The sequence below is a fragment of the Aulonocara sp. 'chitande type north' Nkhata Bay genome, linkage group LG18 (assembly GCF_057382095.1).
Source record: "Aulonocara sp. 'chitande type north' Nkhata Bay isolate Kocher_YH1m ecotype deep benthic linkage group LG18, A_spYH_male_GT1.1, whole genome shotgun sequence".
Lineage (NCBI taxonomy): Eukaryota > Metazoa > Chordata > Actinopteri > Cichliformes > Cichlidae > Aulonocara > Aulonocara sp. 'chitande type north' Nkhata Bay.
The window spans coordinates 22,574,789-22,600,010 of record NC_141361.1 but is presented as its reverse complement, the minus strand read 5'-3'; the positions used below and the strand labels follow the sequence as shown (position 1 = coordinate 22,600,010).

Below are 25,222 nucleotides of genomic sequence, written 5' to 3'. Positions count from 1 at the left end.
GGAGGATTTAATTTGTTATGGAAAAAAAATGCACCCAGAAATTTCAATCAAAAATACAAAGCTGATGCAAAAATATTCTCAGTTTTTGTATTTCTGTTTCATCTCCTTCATCATAGATGCTAACCGGATGGAAGTTCCTTACTGACACCAACACAAAGTTTATGTTCTGTGTGGAAACAAATCCACAGTTTTTGTCTTTATTGACCACTTGGCAAAGATTTCAACACATCAGACCGAGTTTCCAATCAGTGATCCTTACATTACTGAGGAGGCAATATCAGCATTCAAGCCTCCCTGGAAGGACCAAGTTTCAACAGCTAATAAATCAAGACTAGTTTCAAGCTCAGAAAATGTCACATAAACTAAACACAGAAGATTGTTATCATGCATGCTACATCTAAACTCCATCCACTTGGCTGTGTGAAAGAGTATGAAACAAATGAATGAATGTTAACTGTAGCAGGAATGTGTTGTGCGTATGTACTAGGTTGAAATGAGGATTGAAACATGACAAACATATGCTTCTTGCAAGTATTTTTCATCGTTAAATCCCATAAATAAGCATAACTGGAAACATATATACAGTAATTTGTATAGTTATAAAACACGTCTTCTGATGTTATCATCAGATTTACACACACATAAGGCACATTTAAATCGTTATCAAACAGAGAGATCGGTGGTTTTCACATTGCACAAGATGTGTGTCTTCATTCACACACTGTTCCAGTGTTAACAAGTATTCGTTTGTCCAAGCCAGCTATTTTTAGTGGACAGCTGCTGATTGGAGAACAGTTTGTTTGGAACCGCTGTCACTTAGGGCAGGTGTTTACAAAATCATGTATACAGTGCATAGACATGTGAAAGGTTCAGCTGACATAGCGTCATTTTTCAAACAAAGGAAACGCACAACGCTATGTCGCGTATTTGTTTCATCACAGTTTAAAGGAATATCCGTGGCATAAATGAAATGAGCCATTATACTTAACACGTTTTAGTGTTTTTCCAGAACTGTCTTTTTGTGTGTAAATAACGCAAGTAAATGCAGGAAGAATGGTATGTTTTACAGTAAGAAAAAAAACATTTGAGCATGCATACCACAAATTATTAATGCTTTAACTACTGGCAGACGGCTCTTAAAACATGCACTGTATGCTTGATTGCCGTCTGTCTTTTTGGAATTATTTCAGGCATTTTCAAGTCTGACATATTAAGTAAACCTTATTTTGCAGTATCATTTGGAGATCCCTAAGCCACTCTTCATATACTCATAAACCACGTAGCTAATGCTGACTGCAGGAATGACTTTCATGAAGTTCGGCAGGATGCCCCGGTAGAGTCCAAAAACACCATCTTTGGCTACAATCTTCTTCATCAGAGAACTCATAGAAGGCTGGTTTGATGGTTCCAGAGATGCTGCAAAGAAATATTAGCTATGTTAGAGAACCAATTAAAAAGCAAAAAATAAACTCACTGGCCACTTTGTTAGGTACATCTGCCCAACTGACTTAATGCAAATATGTAATTAGCCAGTCACATAACAGCAACTCAACATATTTAGACATGTAGCCATGGTCAGGACGACCTGCTAAAGTTCAAACTGAGAATCGTTTAAGTGACTTTGATTGTGGCTGGTTGTTTTTGTCAGACAGGCTGGTCTGACCATTTCAGAAACTATTGATCTGCTGGGATTTTCCCACACAGTCGTCTCTAGGGTTTATAGAGAATAGTTAGAAAGAGAAAACATCCAACGAGTGCCAGTTCTCTTGGTGAAAATGCCTTGTTGATGTTAGATAACATGTAAGCATGGATCCATCCTGTCTTGTATCAAACAGTTCAGGCTGCTGGCAGTGTAATGGTGGAAGAAATACTTTTTTTTTTTTAGCACATGTGGGGTCCCTTAGTACTAGGGATGGGTACCGATACCCTGTGCCATTATGGCACCGGTTCTGACATAAACGGCAGCGCACATTTCGGTGCTTTTTTTTTTCCTGAGATGTCATACACTTTGGATTCCAGCCAATCATTTTACCTTTCCAAGGATAGTAGGCGGGCCCAGGTACGTACGTTCTTTTAGAGCAGAGCTACAGATTAAAAATGCCCAAGGCGAAGCGTTCAAAAGTCTGACTGTACTTCACAGCAAAAGATGCAAACTCAGCAGCCTGCAACAAGTGCTTTAAGGTGATACTGTGATACTGTCAAAGGACGTAACACCTCGAATCTAATGAAACACCTGGTGACGCATAGCGTTTTTTTAAAAGCCGAGAAATGCGCCGTATTTGATAGCTTGCTGCGAGACCTTTCACTGAGCACATCTACTGCGGATGTGGTAAATCTCCATTAGCGAGTTAGTGCGGATCGCCCCGTGCATGGGGCTGGACGGTGCTTATCATTTTGCAGAAAAAAAGAGACTGCTGAAAATAAAAACGTAAGAGGTTTTTGGACAAAGTTTGTGTTCTCCATTCTTAAGCACCGGTTCGAGCACCGGCACCGTTTCAAAAGTACCAATTTGGCACCTTACTTAGTACCAACTGAGCATTGTTCAAGCACAGCAGCCTACCTTAGTATTGTTGCTAATCACGCCCATCCCTCTATGACCACAGTGTACCATCTTCTGATGGTTAATTCCAACAGGATAAAACCTCATATCACAAAACTCAAACCATCTCAAACTGAGATTTTGAACATGACAATGAGTTCACTGTTCCTCAGATGGCCTCCACAATCACCAGATTTCAATCTAAGAGGAGAGTCACATTGTGGATGCCAGTATGAACCAAGGATTGTCTCTGGGGAATGTTTCCAGCACCTTGCTGAATCTATACCAAGAAGAATCCAACCTGATAACAGCAACATGTAACTAATAAAATGGCCAATAACAGCCAACATTTTTGTCTATTCGTTTCTTTACTCATATAGCACTGATTTGTCAGTTTGTGAGACCATGACCCTGTCTAAATGTTACACTCAAAAAACAACTTTCATCTCAAAGTGAACAACATTAAAGAGGAATGCCCTTTTTCAGATGGAGCCCCTTTACATTACGTGGGCTGTAACACAAGTATATATTTACAGAAAACATGGATCACTTTTACAGAACCTTTACACCATCAAATGCAACCCGCCCACCTTGAAAAATATTGTGCTATTATTATGCTACGAAGGGGCTACCTAGTTATGTCATTACTATTTTCAAATATCAGGCTGTGTTTACCTTGTGCTTGCATCCGAGTGCGCACAAGTGCGAGTGGATAGCTTGCCAGCTGGCCACAGGTACTAGAGATGGTTCCACAGCCCAGCAACACCAGCACTCCAGGGTTGGCTGACTCAGTGGCGTAATGTGCCAACCAAGTGTTCTTTAGAGTCTAGAGAGTTATGATAAGAGAAATGAGAATTCAGCTAATGTGCAAAATCAGCATAACACAAAACTTTCTCTCATTTAATTTAATGCAACTCTGCACGATGGATTGGTTTAGTGCGCATATAAATGATCTAATTAACTAAAGTGCAATCCATGGTGAAATATCCATGCGTCACAAAGCCAGCATACCTCATAAACAGCCAGGTCTATCCCAGCGTAGGGAAGGATGCCCAGTGAGTTTGGTACGTAGCCCTTGTAGAAAGCTTTGACGCCCTCCTTCCTCAGGATCTTCTTGGCACAATCAAACATTCCTGCATACTGGCCAGTTTTCCTAAGCGTCAACCGCGTCTTTAATACCTAAGAGAGAAGCAATGCATAAAAAATACAAAAGAGGTCAGATTCGGTTGGTTTGCGTGGAGAGGAGGTGTTACCACATCCAGTGAGGCAGCATCACAGATCTTGTTACCTCCATTGGGTAGATTGTTGTCTGTGCTGTGGCCCCAGCCAGAGAGCCAGCCAGAAACCTCTGGTGGGTCTCAATCTTCGCTCCTTCTGATGATAACAACCTCTTATACTGTAGCAGAAAACGTAAAAAGCCACAATATTTGTTACTACATTTAATAGCTGCAAACAGAAGTATTTAAAAAAAAAAATTCACATTTCAGCGGTATGGTTCCTTACTTGTTCATAAGCCATGAACTTAATCGCCGTCTCGGGTGCAATCTTTAAAACATTTATTCCATTTCCCCTCCACAGCGAAGTCACACCTCCTTCTGCAATCATTTGCTTAAAGCCCCCTAGCAGACTTATCCGGTTGGCCTTTGAAGAATGAACCTGCAGTGCAAATATATGCTTTAAGTAAAACACGGTCACAGACATCTATTTATCCATCTATTTGTTCCACTTCTGTCATATTTGTCACCTGCATGAAGACTTTCACTCGGTCCAGTGGGGCAGTACCGGTACGAGAAACAGCCCCTGCCACAGCACCTGCAACAAGCTGCTTCCACCAGCCACCTGTGCTCTTCTCTTCCTCTGTGAATTCATCTGGGATTGCAAGACTGTCACCTATGTCCAGAACCTAGTGATTACATAAGCAGATTTACTCAGCGAGACCAAATTCATGAACCCTGGCACATCTGATTTACAGTCATGGGAAAAAGAAAGCTCTCACAGGACTCTAAGCAGTCCAGAACCATTTTTAGCAACAATAACGTTAAGTATGATCATTTTTATCAGTCTTTTGCGTCAATGTGGATGAATTCTTATTTAAAACATTGCTTCACTTCATTGAGGTTTGCAGGCACAGCTCTCTTAAGGTCCCACCCCAGGATTTCAGGTTGAAACCTTGATTCTTTTCTTTTTCAGCCATTCTGTTCATTCTGCAAGACAGATGGCCTCATATTTGACTCTAGAATACTTAATTATACAGAGGGGTTCGTACTCAGTGGCTGCATGGTACTTCCTCCTCTGTGCTGGCAGCTGTTATGAGGCGTTTGTGCTGATATGCTGAGTTTGGTTTTCACAGCTTTAAATATATTGATGTGCATTATGGCCAAACATCTCCAGCTTGGTCTCATCTGTCCAATGACATTGTTTTCACAAGACTGCATAGAGTCCTGTGAAACCCTTATTTTTCTTCTGACTGCATGTCTGTGAGCAGACGGGATAATACTGTAGATACAAACACAGACTCTTATTAGTATTTCTCTTTATGTGTAATACACATTATAAAATGCCTTATAGGTGAATTTCTTTGCCTTTGATAATGACTCTTTCACTGAAGGGTTGTGCCACTTAAGGGTTTCTTTGTGTGGTTTCAAATGTACAAGGTCAAAAACAACAACTTCTCCTTTTTGAGGTCAGTGATGCAGAAGCAGTTATATTGTAACCAGAAGGCAACATTTACAAAATCTTCAACACGAGCTGTCAGCCAAAAGATGAAAACATTATAAAAAAAACAACAACCACCACTATTTTAGATGTGTAAATCATTTAAAAGGGTTGTAAAAAAGGATATGCAGTGAGGAAAAGCTGAAACCCTTTGAGCCAAAGAATGATTTGAGCTCCTTGTCCTTTCACTAGAATAACTACCGAGCTGAATAAACCCTTATCTAGTATATGCAGCGTTTTCCCCAAAGCTTAAAGCACTACTGTGAGCTCTATTTGAAGCTGAAAGTCAAACTTAGAGTGCCAAGTGGGAATTTTCAACTGTAACGCCGCCTCAAGTTGGACTTACAACTCAAGATGTCAGTGCAGCCCCACCAAACCTGAATTAACAATCCAACATGGCAGCAGTATACGAAAACACAGTAAAGCTGTACAACTTCTAACCTGTACTATCAATGTTGTATAGCTCCCTAAATGAGCCACTCACAGAGCACTGACCAGACTCCATCCATGAATGTCCTGCAGCACGGTTTATAAGTATTGCCAGTGATGGATACATGGCTCTACCTTGCTAAGAAGCACAACAAATCCTGTTTTCCCTCTTTTCCTACTTTAATACTGGAGCACGCTCAGTTCGGTAGAGACACCCAGCTCTGATATCTGACTTCTGAGATAAATGGAACACATCATTAGTTAAAAACACACTCTACTGGCAGTCTAATGCAAAGCTAAGGGGAAAGGCAAAGGTTCTTGGACTTGCTGCGGTCATCTGTAGGGCACGTTTCCTGTATGACAATGCAGTTCTGCCTGAAAAAGACTTCTGAAAATTCAGATACAAGCTCTGTGAAGGACAGGCACTGTTTGGCTCGTGGCTAAAATCTTGCGCTGAACAAGTACTAGAGCAATCAAAGATGTCTTTCTTAGCACTAGCAAGAGGTGGAGGAGTGAGCTGGGGGGGGGGGGGGGGGGGGGGGGGGGGAGAGTGTGCTGCTATGACCTAATTATCTTGCCCAGGTCACCACTTCCAAAGCTGCTGCCTTGTGTGAACTGCAGAGGAAATCTATAAAGCTAGCACGAGAGGACTACACAGCATGTGATTCGCTTCACAGCAACTGCCTCTGTGTGTGTACGTCCACTAAAAGCACTTGTCTGTGATACAGACAGTATATGTGAGTGATTTTATATGATACATACTGAGGAGTGTTTCCAGTAGCGTATAATCTCTTCCAGGTTGTGAGCAGGGCATAACAGGAAGTGTTCCCTCCACTCGTTCCAGTCAACCATCATGGTTCCATCTATATCCATACTGAGGAAACACAAGTTTTTATCCTATGAAATGTATGATTATTGTATGGAAGTACACTATCCGATCACATATACTTCACATAATCTTAAATTTTATTCTTCAGACACATTGTAACCAGACACATGTCACAGTGCGTAAAAAGTGGAGGTCAAACCTCTGTAAGATTTTTAGGGCATCCTCTCCGCTGACACCTATGCCCAGCTCTGCAAGAGACTGCTGGATCTCTGAGGAATCGATGCGCCCTGACACATAAACACTCCAGTGAAACAAGCTGCAGTATGTGACTGTGTAAACATTCACTGGAAAGCCATGTGACTAAAGCAGAGCGTTCATTTATTTCTTGCAACCTCCCTCCTCTCCCTACCATCATCATTTTTGTCCAGGCTCTTAAACGTCAGCCACAGCTTCTTCTCGTGCTCCTTCAGATACTTGGTAAACTCGTTGAAGTCCAGGCACCCGTCTTTATTTTGGTCACCAGATGACACGATTTTCTGTAAGGTAGAGATATAGTGTAAGTGTCTCTTCATTTATATTCACAGTGTCTCACTCTCTGTCTCTAAAACACACACACACACACACACACACACACACACACACACACACACACACACACACACACAGGCTGTTAAGTGTCACATTACTACGGAAATGCATGCAAAACGAGCAGGCCAGGACTTGAAACTCATATCTCTGTGTGAGTCCTCTCCCTCAGCAGACTGATATTTACCTGTGCAGCACCCTGGCGGAATATGCCCATTGCCTTGAGGCCCTCTCGTAATTCAGCAACATCCACCTTCCCATCTTTGTTGGTATCGAGCCTTTCAAACAGGTCCTGGTACGACCTCTCACTGTCGGTATCCCAGCACCGGGCATTTGACAGTAACGTCCGTAACGTCTGATACATTGTAGAGCTAATGTGCAAACTGGGTCCAGACCTGAGCCGTCCTGCAGTCGGAGTCAAATTAGCAAGCCATACTGAAAATCACCCATAAATCCAATGCAAAATCCACATGCGAACTCGTCGTAGGCAGTGACAAATCGGGCTTTTACTCGGGTTATTCTGCAGCCTGCCCTATGCAAAGGTGCGCTCCGGAGCGTTTCGGGGGAACTGCAGTGATCTGTGGGCGGAGCAGTGTAGGCTACGTAACTACATAGAGTTTTTTACGGAAAAGCGGGAAACATGGCAGCATATGAAAGCGGTGGAGAAAAAAAAAAAAAACTCACGGAGGGACCATATGCATAATCCGGCTTATGATTTTAAAACCGAAGTTAATCATCGTTTGCCCATGTGACATGTGAGAGTGCATAACAGAGGACATTTAATCTTTTCATGTAACAGGATGTGTGAGTACAGCGCAGCACCGCTCCTCTCCAGCAGAGGGCGACGTTTCACTGCACAGAAACAGCAACGGGAAATACTAAACTGTATGCATAACACACTGAGGTTATTATAGGTAACTAAACCAGATTTCAGTCAACTTGAATTACCCCCCCCCCCCCAAAAAAAAAAACAAAAAAACAAAACAAAACAAAAACAAAAGAAACCCCCAACTTTATAAAAAAAAAAGCAAAAACGAACTGAACAATCAAGCAGTCCCTGACACGACAGCCTTTGTGTTGTAATATTTGTTCTACACTTTTAAATCGTACCCTTGATAAATGTTTCTGTACTATAGCAAACAAAAAGACAGGCAAACTAAGCTTAAATATGAACAATCAAATCCACTTTGGAAAATAACTGAAAGTAAATTGGACTGAAAACCAAAGCATTTTAAAAAGTAAATAAAAAGGCAAAACTATAATGTCTCTGAAAGGTGCACATTCTCAGAAAAATGATAGTTTTTAAATGTTCTTCAAAGAACCATTTTAAAAAAGGTTCTTTGAGAAACCATTTAAACCATTTCTTAATGGTTCTTTGGGGCACCTTTAAAGGTTCTTCAGTGAACTACTGAAAGAAATGGTTCTTCAAAGAACTATTGCTTGAAAGGTTCTTTGTGGCATTAAAAAGGTTCTTCTATGGTATCAGTCTAAAGAACCACTTTTGGTTCCAGTTGACACCTTTATTTTTACGAGTGTAGAGTAGCCTATACTATATGTGCTGATAACTGCTGTTTCAGCCTGTTGACTGGTTATGCATCAGCTCAGGATTGCTTAAATTTGAGCGACTTCTGGTTTATTTTGTGAACGGTATAAAAGTCACGTCTAACCACAAGTTGGATACTTCCTGCCATTCCCATGGATGACACCCAAAAGTGTCCGCACGTCTACATTACTGACAAATGAGGCTATGTTTTAGATAAAGAAAAAAAACTTTTATCCATCAGTCTTTTAGTAGATTCAAACATCTCCACCATAAGCTAGAAGATTAAAGCTGCTCACAGCCATAATGTGCTATCTGGTACTTTTCCCATGTGTTGTTTTTATATATTTTTATTTTTCAGTAAAGCAATTGAACGCATTCAATTTAAATTTTATTAAGATAATTCTTTCATCTCTCATATCACATCCTGTTTGCACGTTGTTCTATTTTATCTTGTTAAGGTAGTCTACTTTATTTAGCTGATTTTATTATAGAATGTAAAGTCCTGTGAAAATCAAAGATTTCACCGGACTGCATGTAGTCATGCTAAAAACAAAGTAAATCCTTCCTTATTTCAGGGTAATTAAGCGATTAAGTAACAACCAGGTTTATTAATTGATCAGGAAGTATGAGCACCTCTTTAAAAGCAGGGATTTTGGCAGTTTGCTGATTTGAAGCGTTCAGTCTTCCCAGGAGTGGATGCCCAAGCAAATTCAGCCCAAAGCCACAACATGTGATGCTTAAAGAAATAAGAAGAACATCACACCACAGTTTAGGTTTGCAAAACTGCCTCAGAGCAAACCACGCGATATCTGGACTAATATCCTTTGGACAGATGAGAACAAATTGGGGATGTATAGCCATAATGAACAGCACCACATCTGTAAAAACCTTTTCGCATAACTTTATTCAGGTTTTCCAAACCTTTTTTGTGAAAGTAAATGTTATCATTTTTTATTATTATTTTTGTCCTCAGCTAGCAATTACTTCTGTAATGATCACTTTGCTCACTACTGATAGAAAGATAAGATAAAGGTCAGGTCAGGTTAAACCGTATACAGTCTGAGATGACATTGTTCCATGCATTTATTAACAACGTTTACATTTTAATAGTGCTAACTGCGGACAACTCAACTTTAAACCATCTTGTTTTGCATTTCCTCCTTTTGTCACATGCCACCTTCTGTTTTGTCTTTTATGGTCAGTGCTGACCCCCCACAAGAGGTGTTGCTGGTGTTGCCCCAGTGAGTTTCAGCCACACTGTAACAACTGTACCAATACCCACCTACACACGTTAAATTCGGGCTGTCGGCATTTCTTTTTTTTCCCTTTAACCTAGCTGTCCAATCACACCGCGGAATTTCCCTGGCGTCATTAATATTGTGTTTCAGTGGGTGGGAAGGAAGAGATTTGAACTTTGAGTCGTGTCTGCAGAGCAGCGACAGCTGAGTGAGCAGCAGAGACAGCTCGGAGAAAGTGTTCGGCTGTCTACCACCTCCACAGTTTCACCCGGATACTTGCGCTGCACAGTCTCACATCATGTCGTTTATTCTTATGAAGAAAAAGAGATTTAAATTTAAGGTGGACTTCGACTTGGAGGAATTGTCGTCGGTTCCCATTGTCAACGGAGTTTTATTTTGTAAAGTCAGACTACTGGATGGAGGTTTTGCTGAAGAGTCCTCCCGGTAAGATTTTTCTTATAATTTAATTTAGCTATTTATAGCAACAGGTCACTAGTTGTTTGGGAAGACTTTCATCAGTCAGGCCCAAATTCAGCTTATTTTTGACATCTGTTTGCATTTATTGCGTCGTGGTTGCTTCTTCGGTGCCTACAGCATTCCGCTGTATTCGTAGCTGACGTTTAGCTAACTCAACACCAGCTGTTCGCTAACTTAAACAACTTAAACTTACCTCAACGACAGTTGAAGACCTGTATGTAAGGAGGCAACAGAAAAGACCAGCAGAGTGATTTAACGCATTAAAACGAACACAGAGACTCTCGTTCGTCGTTTCAAGAGACAGATACTTTTTTAAAAATCTAACCCATATTTGTAAAGTTTATCTAAGCAATTGCTAAGCAACAACTGCTGTTAATTGTGTAGTGGAACAGTGAGACCACCGGTTGGGATATTAACAATAATGGTTAACATTGGGGTGTTTGTTTGTTTAATATAACACTGACTCTGGTTGAAACAAATATTTAAAGTTATACTTTCATTCATTGTTTTTCTAATGATTAAAAAAAAATACAAATCTACAGTAATCACGTGTCCCTAATTTATGGCAGTGAGAAGCCCCAGAACAGATTGTTGTTTTTTCAATTCAAAGGCGCATGCTAGGTCATAGTCTCCTGGGACGCTGTTTTTTACTGTACGTTACTTTAATGAGTCACTCTGGAAAAACGGAGTCGGAAGCGCTGGCCCTCATTACTTTGCTATGGTAACTCTCCCTAAACTATTGTGTAAACACGGTATTCTTAAGTTTATCCTGCCTCAACCACTGCTTTTTATTTCCTGCTTCCTTTGCAAATAACCTGCAAACACTCTGTCTGTCTGTCTGTCCGTCCGTCCGTCCACCCACCCATACATACCTTAAAAAAACAACAACAATAAAACAACTTTGTTCCCAAAGTTTGTAAAAGTTTTAGCTATCATTTATTTATTTGGCTGATTTTTCAGGTTTTGACTGGTGATCCTGTGCATGGAGCTTTTGTGTCTCAGTGATTGTAGATGTAATTGCTCGATAATAACTTGTCCAAACCATAACTTTCCTTTTTGGAAGATAGATAGATAGATAGATAGATAGATAGATAGATAGATAGATAGATAGATAGATAGATAGATAGATAGAGAGTCTGCAATGATAGGATTGCATTCAGTTTCATTGCACATGTGGAACAACAATAAAGATGTGTTCTGTTTTATTCTACTGCCCAAAAAACTACCTGGCTACTTTTGTGGTTTTGAGAGCTGCTTTTAGAAGGACAGTATAAAAACTATTTAGAAGCATCTCATTATACTTCTTGAAAACCTGCATACAAAAATAAAACTGTGACATTTCCTAACATAAAAGAATGTGCTAAATTGATACGCATGTTTGTTACTCAATATCAGACTATTGCAGTTAAATATTTGCTGAGGATGAGTTATCTCAAGACATCATCTGATAGACAACGAAGGACAAGGGTTGGAAATTAGCAATAGCTATAAACTTTATATGCAGCACACCAGTTTGAGAATTGCGGAAGCATAAAAGGAGCTTGTTTACTGCTTGAATAAGTGCTAATCCTTTCTTCTCCACACATTTGGAAGCTATTAAGATACTGTGATATATCTGTATGTCCACTAGTGATTAAATCCACTTGTCTTACAGGGAGCCCGTCCAAGCCAACTGTGTGCGCTGGAAGAAGAAATTCTCTTTCATGTGTAAGATGAGTGCCAACGCTGGGACGGGTGTGCTAGACCCCTGTGTGTGCCGTGTGTCGGTGCGCAAGGTACAAAACCCTTTGTTTCTGTTTTGCTGACACAATTTAGAATGCACAGTGTGAGTTGTTCCATAGCCATAGTTCATGCAGTGAACAGAGACTTGAGTGTCTATTTACATAAGGTTAGAAGAACTGTTGTAACTTCAACACAGCAGTTCATTGTTGTTCACGGACTTTAGTTGTCCTGCAAAAACTTATAGAGGCAAGGAATAGTAAATAAACAGGCAAATGATGTGATATCACTTTTTTGTCATTTCAGGAATTGAAGGGTGGAAAAACATACGCAAAGGTAACACTTTTCTTCTAAAGTGTGTAGAATTGTTGTGGTGGAAAGAAATCTGCTTAATAACAAGTCTTATCAAACCTTTCTAAGATAACGATGATAACGAGGCGTCCTTCAGATGCCCTGAGAATTTTTTTTTTTTTTTTTAATAGCTTGCAGTTTCTGGCTTTGGTCACTGATTGGGGGGAAAAAAAAGACTGACATGTTAACCAATAACTCCAATGAGGAGTTAAAGAATTAAGCAATCTTATTTCTCAAGTTTCCAAGATCCCAACTCATGCAGGTTACATTGTTTCCCATAACTAGACCTGCATTGAATTTCTGTGTTTGTAGGACTTAAATCTCGTGATCCTTTGTAAAAAATAAAATAAATAAATCTATATTTAAGGTATGTCAGCTGACTTCTAATCAGTTCAAACTTGTTGAGTTGTCACTTTTCACTCTGCACAGCTGGGCTTTGCTGACTTGAACCTGTCTGAGTTTGCTGGGTCTGGCAGCACAGTACGACGCTGTCTCCTGGAGGGATATGACACAAAGAACACCAGACAAGATAACTCAATTCTCAAGGTATGACAATGATGCAAGACACACAGCTTTAAAACAACAATAAATAAGATGGAAAGGGACCTTAAGAGTATCTATCACACTGGTCATGTGTTGTCACAGTTCAGTAGTTCACTCTTGTTTGTCTGTTCACATTAAGAAAACTAAGTGAATTTCTCAATAGACAAGAACACATATATATGTGAGGAAGCTGAATGTGTGACATACATTGGGGAAAAAGTGAGCGCCCTGAAAGCTGAGACAAGACATGTCTGAGCTTGTGACTTGTAAACTACCTGCACTGTGGGAATGAGGTTAAAATATATGTGTTCCTCCAGGGGCAAAGAGAAAGACATGCAATCAACTTTCTCAGAAAATCTTATTATATTAACCACACTTAAAAGATACCGTGTGAAACCAAACTAGAAAGCAGAAAGCTGTATGCCTTTGTATTCCTTTCTAAAGCTGCCAATCCTGTTGCTCTTGTCTCTGTCACAGGTTGTCATCACCACACAGCTTATGTCTGGAGATCCCTGTTTTAAAACGTAAGAGTGCTTCTTCAACCTAACATCTCACACGTGCAACTAAGAAATTCTTAAATTATCTTTTTTTTAATATATATATATATATATTTATTTATTTATTTAATTTTGATAAATACTCAATTTGGTTTGCATGCCTAACTGCAAAGCTTTACATTTGTGGTTGCAACGAAAGTCTGCTCCTGAGGTATAAACGTCTGCTTCTAACCTCAGAGGAAGTGCTTTCTTGACTTCCTGTCTGTCCTAAAGTGACACCCTTACACATGTTATCAGTAATGAGATCCAGAGAAGTAATGGCAAAGTACTTTGTAGGTAAGGCCTTATTGTTGTCTTATCTGAGAGCTAATGATGCCTCACCCAAAACATTGAGCTGCCCAACCTTAAGAGTGACCAATGGCTGATATGTGATCAGAAGCTTTATGTAGAACAGGTTTGTCGCAAATGATGTGATGTAACGTCGCACTCCTGGCAAAGACTGTACCATGTGCAAACATTAAGCTGCCTTTCTTGATATTTCTTTCCTGTTTCAGCTCATGCTTAGTGTAATAACACACAAGCTGTTGCCCTGGAGATGTCTAGAGCTTAGTCACCCACCCACAGAGTGTTACTCATTGTGTGTGTGTGTGTGTGTGTAGGATTTACAAAGCGGAGGAGAAAGGATGCTCTTTTTTTCACACTTTGTAGAACTCACGTTACTGTGCCTTTTGTTGTTTGTCAAACTAGAGGTTGCTCATAACTTGCTTATAACTAATACTAACCAGTGTGATCAAACAGCCAGTTGTTTATGAGTAAATGTGTTTGAATATTATCGTCAAAGCTACACAGAAAGTGTGTTTACATGGATGGTTGATATTTTGACTTGGCAGTAAAAGCACCAGCTGATTCCAGTAGGGACACACCAGCTGTGAAGCCAACATGCTTTCTGGCTGCATGTGTTTTTGAATTTGCCCTTCATTTTAATGTCATCTACATACGTAAAACATGCACTTTATACAGTTGTGGCAGAATATCTGCCCACCACAGACACACTTGCATAGAAACGCTTACCCAAAAGTATTCAGAAACCACTTATGTGTTATTTCCAGCTATAGTAGGTGTCTATGATAGCACAACACCAGCGACAGCTGTTCCAGCTGTAGCAAAAGGTGTCACAGTTGAATCAGTGAGCAACCCGGCAAGCTCACCTAGTCGTGAATTATCAATTCAGTAACCAGCTGTGGTTTCCATGCCACAATAAACCAAAAGGTCTGATGTAGGGAAGCTTTGTTTACATAAGTTTTAATGAAGTTAACCAAAACCTGTGTTCCCTTTAGTCCCCCATCTACAGCCATGACTCTGGGGATCCCACAGGCAAATGCAGAGGGTCTACTTGAGGGGAGGAAAGGAGGAGACATGCACATATCACACTCAGTCTCTGGTACGTATATGTAGCTTATGGCAAATACCCTTTAATATTACTGGTCAGTTTCTTACAGAAACACAGATATTTTTTGGGAGACTGTAATGGGGTCGAATATGAAATCAATATTCCTTAATCATGACACTGGATAGCAGTAGCTGCATTTACGTTTTATCATGTTTTATCATGTTTTATCATGTTTTATCATGTTTTGTTATGTTTTGTCAATTATGATAGCAAAGCTATAAAAAATGTCTGATTTCTATTTAATTTACTGCAATTTATTATAATTTACTGAATACATCACTTTTTTTTTTTAACAGGGACTCCAGGAAAGTCTGTATCAGTGCCAGAGGAGCTGGTAACGTTTGGTCACTCTCGAACACCCAGCTATGCAAGTCAGCTGTCAAAAATTTCAGGTAGAAATACTGTGACACACATTTATTCACTTTAATCATTGGAAATGTTCTCATATTTATTTACTATATGGGTTTTTCCCCCCTCACATGCTGTAGGTTACAGCTCAAACAACTCCAGTTTAACAGATCTGAGCCATCGGCGGAGCGGGTCAGGAGGTTCTGCCTCTACGGGCATCGGCAGCATCCTTGAACACAGTGATCAGCAGGTGGAGAGAGGAGAGAAGGAGAATAAGACTACTCCCCCAGTCCCAGCAACTTATCATCATACGTTTGACAGCCCTGCAATACATTTAAAGGCTCAAAGGTGATACAGACAGTTACTCTGACCTTGGAATAGTATGCTATTGATAAGATGGTGGTCTTTTGACCACTATTACATTATTTCCATGCTCTATTTAACCCGATGACAATGTATAGTATTTCCTAATTTATAAATGACATTTTTTTTCTTGGTGTTTGAACCCTGTATTTGCAATACTGACCCATGTTTCTCTTCCCTTGTTAGACACCCAGTCAAGCAGAACTCTGTGGAGAATCAGCTGAAAAGAGTCGATGCGACCAGAGTGGATGCAGATGATATAATTGAGAAAATCCTCCAGAGCCAGGATTTCAGCCACGGATTCTTGGACTCCAGTGCAGAGGGTGTGTACTCCTGATCTTGGTGTGGAACATTTCCCACCATGTTGCAGATGGGATCAAGTTACTTTGAGGTGTCGCAACAGTGTAATGTCTCTAGGGGTTAATCCAAGTCCTTAAACCAATCTTGCCAAAGATGATTCATCTTTCATGAAGAATTGCATAACTTATCACAGTAATTCCATGAGGTGTGGTTTAAACTCACATCTGGATAGCTACCCTGTTACAAAGTCTTAGAGAGAGAAGAGTTGTTTGTTGTGTTGAGATTAAGAAAGGATGAGTCTCCCTGTTTATTGAGACAAATGTTGCACACATTTTTGTGTGGAAATGCATCCTCAAGTATAAACTACCTACCTCTGTTCCTGAAAAGATCTTGCTTGCCTAAAACTCATTTATTGGTTGATTTAACCTTAAAACAAGTGGGGCATTTTTTTAAGCCCTGACTATAGGAGCTGATTTTCATTTTTCTTATTTCTAATGTGTATTTGTGTTTGTGTTGCTGCAGAGGAGGGGCTCAGCTTGTTTGTTGGTCCTGGAGGAAGTACAGCTTTGGGAAGCCAGCACATGAGGTGGGTTTGATTATGTAACCATGGGTTGGGGGTGCAAGACACCAGACACCAAACATTTACTATAAATATGGGCAATTAGAAGAAGGCTAAATAAGGGTTCTGATAAGGACTCTGTGTATCTGCTTTATACTCTGTGTAACTGGTCTTCATGTTCTATACTTAAGGGGCACATTTTCATGATAAAAATCAGATCTGCCAGATCAGATGGCGATCCTTATATTGTGTGTGTTTTCCTGTCCTGTAACAAACTGCGGCATTCTCTTTCAGGGTCGCAATTGGAGCCTTTGAGCAGGTGGTCATCAAGCGCTAGGCTTTGGAAAGCACGTGTCCCCACAAAGGGTGCTGTATTATTCTGATGCAGAGGCCAAAGGATTGAACAGTGGCTTTACCATCAGAACTTGCACCATCTCATTCCAAGGGAGATCTAATTTCTCTTATGCAATCACTCTCCAGCTGATGTGCAGCTTAGCCAGGACAGCCCCCTAGTGTTCAGGAAGTGGAGCTGAAGGCCACGTTATTGAAACGTTTTGCAGACTGAGATAATTGGTGCACTGATCTTCTTGTCCTCTTTGGAAAAAGTAAGACATACTGTAAGTCTTCTGCTTACCCCACTTAGTGGCATTTTCATGCTGGGGTTTTCATTTAAAAAAATGCTTAAAATAATTCCACATGTCCGTTAGAAGTCTTTGGTACAGCTGTGATTTTTTTTTTTTTTTTTTTTTTAAATTCACTTGAAGTGACAAGCCAAAATGTCTGTCAGTGAGTTTGTTTTGGTTTTGGTATTTAAGCTGCAAAAACAAAAGAGGGTTGTGGAAGAAATATGGCATATGACTGTGGGTTAAAGAGGGTTTTTTTCCTCTCTCTCATTTTTTTAACAGGTGTTTTCTGCAAGAAAGGTAAACTTTTGACATCTGTGAAAAGGATTTTATCTAAATGTAGATTCCAGACAATTGCACACCTCTACCTATGTAAAATCTAAGTATTATAAAACTGACAATGGTTATAGTTGGTTGGTTGGTTGGTTATTTATTGTGGTTATAGTAAGATTTTATTTTAATAATTCATGCTCAATACAAATGAACACCTTTCTTCATCTGGTTGTGATGAAGGGTTACAGCATTGAAAATATTGACATTAATACAGTTAATTGTGTGTGGATGTTAAGTTAATCAGAATCATAATAATAACAATAATAATACTAGTAATATTTTTTTTAGTCACAAATTTGTTTTACCAAATTAAAGATGTACAATGCTTAATGTATATTTTGCTGCCAAATATACATCTTTTTACAGCATCTGTATCAGTATGTCATTCTGACAACCCGCTGGTTATCATCACATGCACATATCAGTTTATAGAGATTAACTGTATATACACTCAGTCAGTTTGTTGACATTTTCCTGCATTTATTGTCAACTTTTTTTTTTTTTAAATAGAAACTTTCCAGAATTAAAATTTTTTATCTAGTATTTGTGCTTCATTTCTAAATCCTAGTGCAGAAGAGTGTGAAAGACAGCCACATTTCAACAAAATAATTAAAAATGAAAGTAAACACTGAAAGAGAAACCTCGATGTTTGGAATAACTGGATTTTGTGTCTAAATTCTTGAAATGTGCACGCCAAAACCATAGATATTTTAAAAAAGAAAATATAAAAAAAAAATTGACGATGCTGCTTCCGGTTTGGGGAAAGCCTTTTCAAAATAAGAATTCGCTAACGACATTCACACGAATACCAACAGAAAGCTTACGTGTTTTGAATTAGTTATACCTGGATATAATTGTAAAACCACATCTTTTAAAACCGCATTTGTTTGACCTGTCAAATATAACTTAAACCATTCCTGCGAGCTTGCATGCTTTTATTTTAAAAGTTAAACGCGCTGACGTATCAACGTCTCAGGACAGCAGCAGTGCACCACAATCGTCACACTTCCGGTTCCACCTCGCAGTACTTTAGCTACACCGACGGCGGGAAGTTATTATCATCAATTTAACTACATTTCACCGAGGATTAAACAGGCAAATTTATTAACGGTCGACAGTTCACTACCTAATGTTGATGGATCTGTAGCCGGATATACGCAAAAATTAAAGAAAGCATAGCGGTGGTGGATTCAGCTAACATGGCTACCGTCGGAAACCAGCTACCAACGCAGGCCGTTAGCAAGCCTACATCTGGAAAACATGGAAACGTACTGCCCCTGTGGGGCAACGAAAAGACTATGAACCTTAACCCAATGATTCTTACCAACGTGCTGTCTTCGCCGTATTTCAAAGTACAGCTTTATGAGCTAAAGACCTACCATGAAGTTGTGGACGAAATCTATTTCAAGGTAACGATAACAATAACATCTGCCGATGCTAACCCGCATGCTAGGTTAGGTAACCACGTCCAGTTTAGCTAGCAGGGTTGTAGCAGTGTACAACTGTCGTAAAGTAATAAGCGCAGCGGGGAGGGCAGGGTTTATATAATAATTCCCAATGCAGGCGAGGGAAGCTGGTGTTGTCGTGTTGTACAGCACAGTATGCGTATAACTTTGAATTACTGTTAGTTAAAGAGATTATTAACATTATTATATCAATTAAAGTGACCTTAATTGCCTTCCGTCGTTAACGTTAGAACTACTCCACTTGAGTTTGAGACCCGTTGATTGGGCATATGTTAAAGAAATATTAGGAAAGTAAATCTCTGTCGTTGTTTTGATAATCCCTTGAAGTCATAGAGTTGATTGGTGTGTGTGGGTTTTTTTTTCTCAAGCGGTTTGTGTTTGTCTGTGTGCCTGCAGGTGACTCACATTGAGCCCTGGGAAAAAGGAAGCAGAAAGACTGCAGGCCAGACTGGAATGTGCGGAGGGGTAAGTGAGAAGTACGTGCTTTTTGTACTCCCCACCTTTCCCCTTTTTCTGTGCCAGGATGAAGGATGGCTGCTTGATAAAGTCACTTAATCTGATCTGTAAACTGGTGAAATCAGTTGTGCACCATTACATAAGCTATAATTCACTGCACTTCCACTGGTGAGTTTAATAGTTTTGTGGCAATGTTGCAAATTAAAGTTTTCATTTAAACTTGTCTTCTTTCGCTAGGTACGCGGAGTAGGCACGGGTGGGATTGTTTCTACTGCTTTCTGTCTTCTATACAAACTGTTTACTCTCAAGCTGACTCGCAAACAGCTCATGGGCCTGATTACACACACAGACTCTCCGTACATCCGAGCCCTTGGTTTCATGTATATAAGGTATGTGTTATAACTCACTACAATTTTTTTTCTTATTTCAGAGGACAGATGAGTATGACTGAGATTTAGGACGACATAAAAAATCGAGCTCATTTTGAGATTAAAGTCGAAATGTAGACATTACAGTTGTGGTTTCAAGCCAAACAACTGCCCCAGCTCCCATGCCTTTTGTTTGGATGAGTTAGTGAGACAACTTGATCAGCTGTCTTATTGTGTCTTGTGATATAACATAACCATGGATATCCTTGCATCTTTGCACAAATCTGACCAACTTTTCCAAGTTTGTGTGTGTTGTTGCCTGCACCTTCTCCTCAGCATTCTTCAACTTATCAACACACTGTTTATGTGCCAAAAGATAATATTTTTCCTTGTAACTAAAACCATTTCACTAACTCATCAACATTAGACTTTAATCTCAACAATAGTATTTCGGCTTTAATATCAAAACTTTTTTTCCTTAACATGGCCCTAATGATCCGTAGATACATCATTGCAATTTAAATCATCATATTGTTTAGAAAAGTTTTCTTTGACCATCTCCAGTTTGCCTAAAAATAGTATAATCCAAAATATGGAAATGTATAATTAAATGAAAACTATATTATACACATTTAAGTTATAATTAGAATAACAATATTCCAGTAATTTTTTGGTACAACTTGTAATAACAAGAGTCCTAAAAAGGAAAGTACATTTTAAGAATTTGATGTTATAAAGTATTCTGCAAGTTTCTTTTGCATTATTGTGAACTACAAGTATATAATACTCAAAAATTGTATTTTGCAGTGTGAATTTATTTATTAGTGTTTGCTGAAATATGGACAATCTATTTTGAATTTTTCTCATAGGTAAACTGGACATTATTCAGATATGTTTCCATGTAGTTACAATTTATTTGTAAAAATATAATGCTTTTAACTGTAACAGTTTTTGAGGTTTACATGTTCACAAGTACACAAAACATGTTGGAAGTGGGATTATAGACTATTAATAAAAATAAAGATGTGCTTGTTTACACGAATAAAGCTAACAAAGGTTACTTTATATGCAAATCGGAGATGATCGAGCAGAATGGCTGTGATGGTTTGAGATGGAGTGATGTAAAGTTTTTGTTTTGTTTTTGTTTTAGACCATCATGAGCATTAGTAATTAAAATCTTAATTAAATTTTTAAATAAGTTAGTGAAGCAATATGACTAGGCAATGTTTTGTTTAAATAATTACCTCAAATGTGTAAAGCATGTTGCTCCTGTAAAAGATTAGCTCAAAACGCTAAACTTCTGTGCTTGTGCTCCCTTTCCTGTCTCAGATACACTCAGCCCCCAACAGATTTGTTTGAATGGTATGACGGCTTCCTGGATGATGAGGAGGTATGTCACCTCGGGTAATAATTTCATGTTTCTTTCTCCTTCTCCTTGAAATGCACAGTTGAACGTCACTCATAAAAAGCTGTACTCCCCCACCCACCCCCTTGTGATGCTCATAGCTGATTTTTCACCTTTGCCTTCATTTGGCTTAATTGTCCCCAGTTTTTGTCCTCTAAACCTGAGTAGCTAGGTTACTTTTGCTCACTGCTCTGCTGCTGATTTTTATCGGGGTAAGTACCACACGTGATGCCGAGTAAATCTTTTAGTCACTGTAATTTTAAGGCATGCCCTCTGTTTTCTGACAAGCTTTTGTAAGGACTTGTTGCACAAAACTACATTTGGGATAAACCGCAATTGGAACACTGGCAAGAAATAAACACTGTGTTATTTAATGCATGTAAAATATTTGCTTACGTTAATTATTTTCATATTTAGGTGAAATCTAATTTTATCCCAGGCTGTGCAACCAGGCCTCCTCTGATGTTCTTTTGCATTATATTTGAATTGAATAATTCTGAAATTCTACCCAACTGGTTAATTCCCCTGTTTTTTTCTTTAGATGCCCATTGTGCAGCAGGTGAATTGGATATTGTATCTCAGCACTGTTGGTTTGCGTGAGTGCAAAGTGGCTGTTCTCTACCATATAAAATTGATAACTATTCAAATGGTGTGCACTTACCTACCTGCTCCAATCTGTGCTTACACTGTGGGCAATTTTTATTCTCTTTGAGCGTTCATTATGCTTTTGGGAGATTGAAGAAGGAAGCTAAAGCTTCTTTCTCTTTTTTCCCTTTAGCACAATGACAGTGTGCCCCAATGTTTCACTCTTTCTTTCCTTCATATTTAAGTTAAAGTTATAGTTTATAGTTAAACATTAGCACTTTTTTGAAGATGCTGTCAAGGATATGAAGGATGGGCATTGCGTCGTATAAATGTACTGACTTTTGCTGCATAATTAAAGCTCACTCTGTAAATACAGACACAAGGAAATAACAGACAGGTTAGGTGAGACCAGACTTTTAAGATATTCAGAGCTGTGTGTCCACTATTAATAAGTAAGGCCAGGCACATTTGATTGGTTTTTGGTCTTTGATGAGAGATTAAGCTAGATGAACAGAGGTGAAGGTTCAGTGCTTGGTCATCACAAATTGCTTTTCGATGTGAGGAAAGATTGGAAAAAAATATATATATTTGTCAATGTACTAAATTTGTGTGCTAACTGAGTTTTTTTTCTTTTTCTTGCTTTATTTCCCCCCACCATTTGGTTTTAGGAGCTCGACGTAAAAGCAGGAGGTGGTTGTGTGATGACCATTGGAGAGATGCTGCGCTCCTTCCTGACCAAACTGGAGTGGTTTTCCACACTGTTCCCCCGTATCCCAGTGCCTGTGCAAAAAGTTATTGACCAGCAAATAAAGGCAAGGCCACGGAAGGTACCTCAGAAGGAGACGCAAGAGGACGAGGACGGGTTTGCAGAGTCGGGAAGGCAAGGAGAACGCCGGCGCTCCAGGTAACGGCAGTGATTCAAACTAAGTGTTTCTACTGAGCTGTAGACTTCTCGGCAGGTTATAGCTTTCATGGAGCAATAAACGGGACAGATTTAAGTCCTGCAGTGTGTGAGCTGTTGACTTGTTTTCATGTTAACTTATTTTTCTGCCCCTTAGGTTGTTGTTTTCTTTTTCTTTAGTTATAAAAAAAAAAAAGTCTTTCTTATTATTTCTCTCTTTAATGCCAATTACTAATAAAAGCATTTTAACAGTATAAATTGTCAAAATTAACTACATATAAAAATTGTAATGTTCACAAAGGAGGTTTTTGCTTTCCACAAGGACTTTGATCATGAAATGTTATATAAGCTCAAAATACACGAGACACGTTTGTTAATTAAATGGCTAAAAGTAACAGAAAACATGCAAACCTCTGTTAAACAGGTAGAACAGTCTCTTACCTTTAACTTTGTATAGACCAGTCATGCATGTGCATAATCAACAATAAAGGGACATTATTGGGTTATGAAAAAACCAAGGGATAGGTATTAAAGATGTTCATGGTATATTTGTAGTCTGAATGGACACATCAGATATAAAAAAATTGCGGATTTAGAAGAAAGAAGGATTGCATAACTGAACTGCCACAGGACTGAAGGAGCTCCTTTGATATTTAGTGGGGCATTTAGATTTCATTAGTCTGTCCTTGTGTGTGTCTGACTTGCCAGAACAGTGTGTGTTGTGTGTTTTAAAGAATCCATGTTGCCAAAAAAAAAAATCCGATATGCACAATAAAGTTAGAATAGGTCATATTATTTAAATCTTAAGAATATGTATACGGTATGTGGAGGGTATTTTGCTGGGGTCCAAGCAATATATGTGTACTGGGAAATGGGGAGGTCTCCTCTGACACCCCATAATGATCTCACCATCTCAGATAACTTTGTTTACCACTACTGTCGGTGACATCAGCCTTTGCTAATGCTGACATGCCCATGGAAACAGACACTGCACTATAAATAAGGCTACGTATTCTGCATATGAAACATCCTCATCTGTATATCAGTTTCAAATATCTGAACTCTGCCATGACTAAAAATACCACAGTCTTTTTAAAAAAAAGTTGTGTGTCAGTTAAATGTTAAAACGTAAGAGTTTGGAATTGTGCTCGTGTGGTTTTGTTTTTGAAGTAAATGGTTCTAAGATGATTCTGTCGCTGTTTCCAGGACACCCAGGCGGACACCGAGCCCCCGTAGGTCGCCCAAACGGTCCAGGAGCAGGAGCCACCATCGCGAGAGAGAGCGCCACGGGCCCAGCTTTGATCGAGAGCTGGAGAGAGAGCGTGACCGGCAGAGGAAGGAGAGGGAAGGCAGGGACCGAGACAGGGAGAGGGGGGACAGAGGGGACAGGGAAAGGCGACGCTCCCGTAGCGCGGACAGAAACCGAGAGCGCAAGAGAAGCCACAGCGGTAGCCGGGACCGTAGGAGCGAGCGCAAGGAGAAGGAAAGGGACGGCGGGGATGACAAGAGCAGGAGGAAGGACAGGGATCACCATAAAGAAAGAGGCACTGAGAGGGAGAGGTCCAGGGATAAGAAGAGCAGGGGAGAGACTGACGACCGCAGGCACAAGGACGATAGGGAAAGGCACAGGGACGAGAGGAAGGCCAAAAGGTCCAGCCGGAGTCGAAGCAGAGAGAGGAGACACAAAAGTGGGGCAGAGGAGAAGAGCAGGAAACGGGAGCGCAGCCACAGCAGGGAGAGGGACAGGGAGAGAGATGGAGAACAGCGCTCTCACAAACGCAGTCGCAGCAAAGAGAGGAGCCACCATCAGCGAGAGTCCAGCAATGACCATAGTAGACATAGAAGCAGTCCGAGCATCGAGTAAATGCTGCCTTGCAGCAATATTACTTGTGTTTTTCCTCCTCTTTTTCTATATTCGGCTGTCTGCTCTGTCACTTGTGCTAAAAAGAAGGAACAGTTGCACATCGGACATTTGGATTTGTCGTCTATGGCTGATGTTGCTTTATGTTTTTCCGCTATTTCACTCCCCATTAGACCATCGTTAGTCTTCACTTGAATTCTGGAAAGTGGAAAAAAAAAGGCATTTTAATTTTCTATTTTTTGTTTTGATTTGTTTTGTTGTCCCAGAAAGATGGGGGTTTGTACATAATTTCCAAGGCTGTCTACACGCTGCACACGGGCAGAGTTGGACTTCCTGCTGGGCCGGATGCCTTCAGTGCTATACTATCGCCATGTAGATTACACGATTCATGAAAAATGACTGTAATTACTTTCAGCCTGTGCAAAAGACCACATGTGGTTACTCTTAAAATTTGTCTGATATGCCTCTGTACACAAATGGTTGAAGTTCAACACTTAACATGAAGGCCATGTGGCTCAGCTAAAGCAGAACAGTTCTGTCCGTGATCACGTGTAGACGTCCTGAGAGCGTTTTAATCCTCTCAAATGCGGTCCGCAAAGGGTAATTTTTACAAAACACACTTGAGCCCTGCTTGTGTTGTGTTTCGGTTATTGCTCTGTTGCATTTTGTTTTCTAATAAAACACTTTAAAAAAAAAAGAAGAAGAAAAAAGCAACGGGTCGTTTGTACAACTCACACGT

General features: G+C 39.7%; 3 protein-coding genes across 4 annotated transcripts; 2 read left to right on the top strand and 1 right to left on the bottom strand.

Annotated features, from left to right (window-relative positions):
• Positions 1-65: 65 nt before the first annotated feature.
• Positions 66-10,733, bottom strand: LOC147308533 (mitochondrial adenyl nucleotide antiporter SLC25A24-like). 2 transcript variants are annotated; one of them, XM_086273432.1, is made up of 11 exons: positions 10,549-10,733; positions 7,285-7,675; positions 6,922-7,048; positions 6,712-6,799; positions 6,446-6,557; positions 4,284-4,442; positions 4,043-4,195; positions 3,828-3,935; positions 3,551-3,718; positions 3,215-3,365; positions 66-1,416 (listed from the first exon to the last, which is right to left on the bottom strand). In XM_086273432.1, exons 2-11 carry the CDS (start codon positions 7,459-7,461, stop codon positions 1,235-1,237), a joined length of 1,425 nt encoding a protein of 474 aa, XP_086129558.1. In that variant the 5' UTR covers positions 7,462-7,675; positions 10,549-10,733; the 3' UTR covers positions 66-1,234. The 2 variants fall into 2 exon arrangements, with proteins under 2 accessions (XP_086129558.1, XP_086129559.1); XM_086273433.1 differs by having other exon boundaries at positions 7,285-7,502.
• LOC147308532 (EEIG family member 2-like) lies at positions 10,018-17,989 on the top strand. Its single transcript, XM_086273435.1, has 11 exons — positions 10,018-10,322; positions 12,010-12,130; positions 12,381-12,410; positions 12,855-12,971; positions 13,446-13,492; positions 14,803-14,906; positions 15,212-15,307; positions 15,404-15,611; positions 15,813-15,949; positions 16,449-16,512; positions 16,780-17,989. Exons 1-11 carry the CDS (start codon positions 10,177-10,179, stop codon positions 16,820-16,822), a joined length of 1,113 nt encoding a protein of 370 aa, XP_086129561.1. The 5' UTR covers positions 10,018-10,176; the 3' UTR covers positions 16,823-17,989.
• A 430-nt stretch (positions 17,990-18,419) lies between these two features.
• prpf38b (pre-mRNA processing factor 38B) lies at positions 18,420-25,193 on the top strand. The gene is made up of 6 exons (XM_086273434.1): positions 18,420-18,850; positions 19,304-19,372; positions 19,601-19,752; positions 21,061-21,121; positions 22,390-22,625; positions 23,829-25,193. The coding sequence occupies exons 1-6, from the start codon at positions 18,641-18,643 to the stop codon at positions 24,484-24,486; spliced, it is 1,386 nt and encodes a 461-aa protein (XP_086129560.1). The 5' UTR covers positions 18,420-18,640; the 3' UTR covers positions 24,487-25,193.
• Positions 25,194-25,222: the final 29 nt, after the last annotated feature.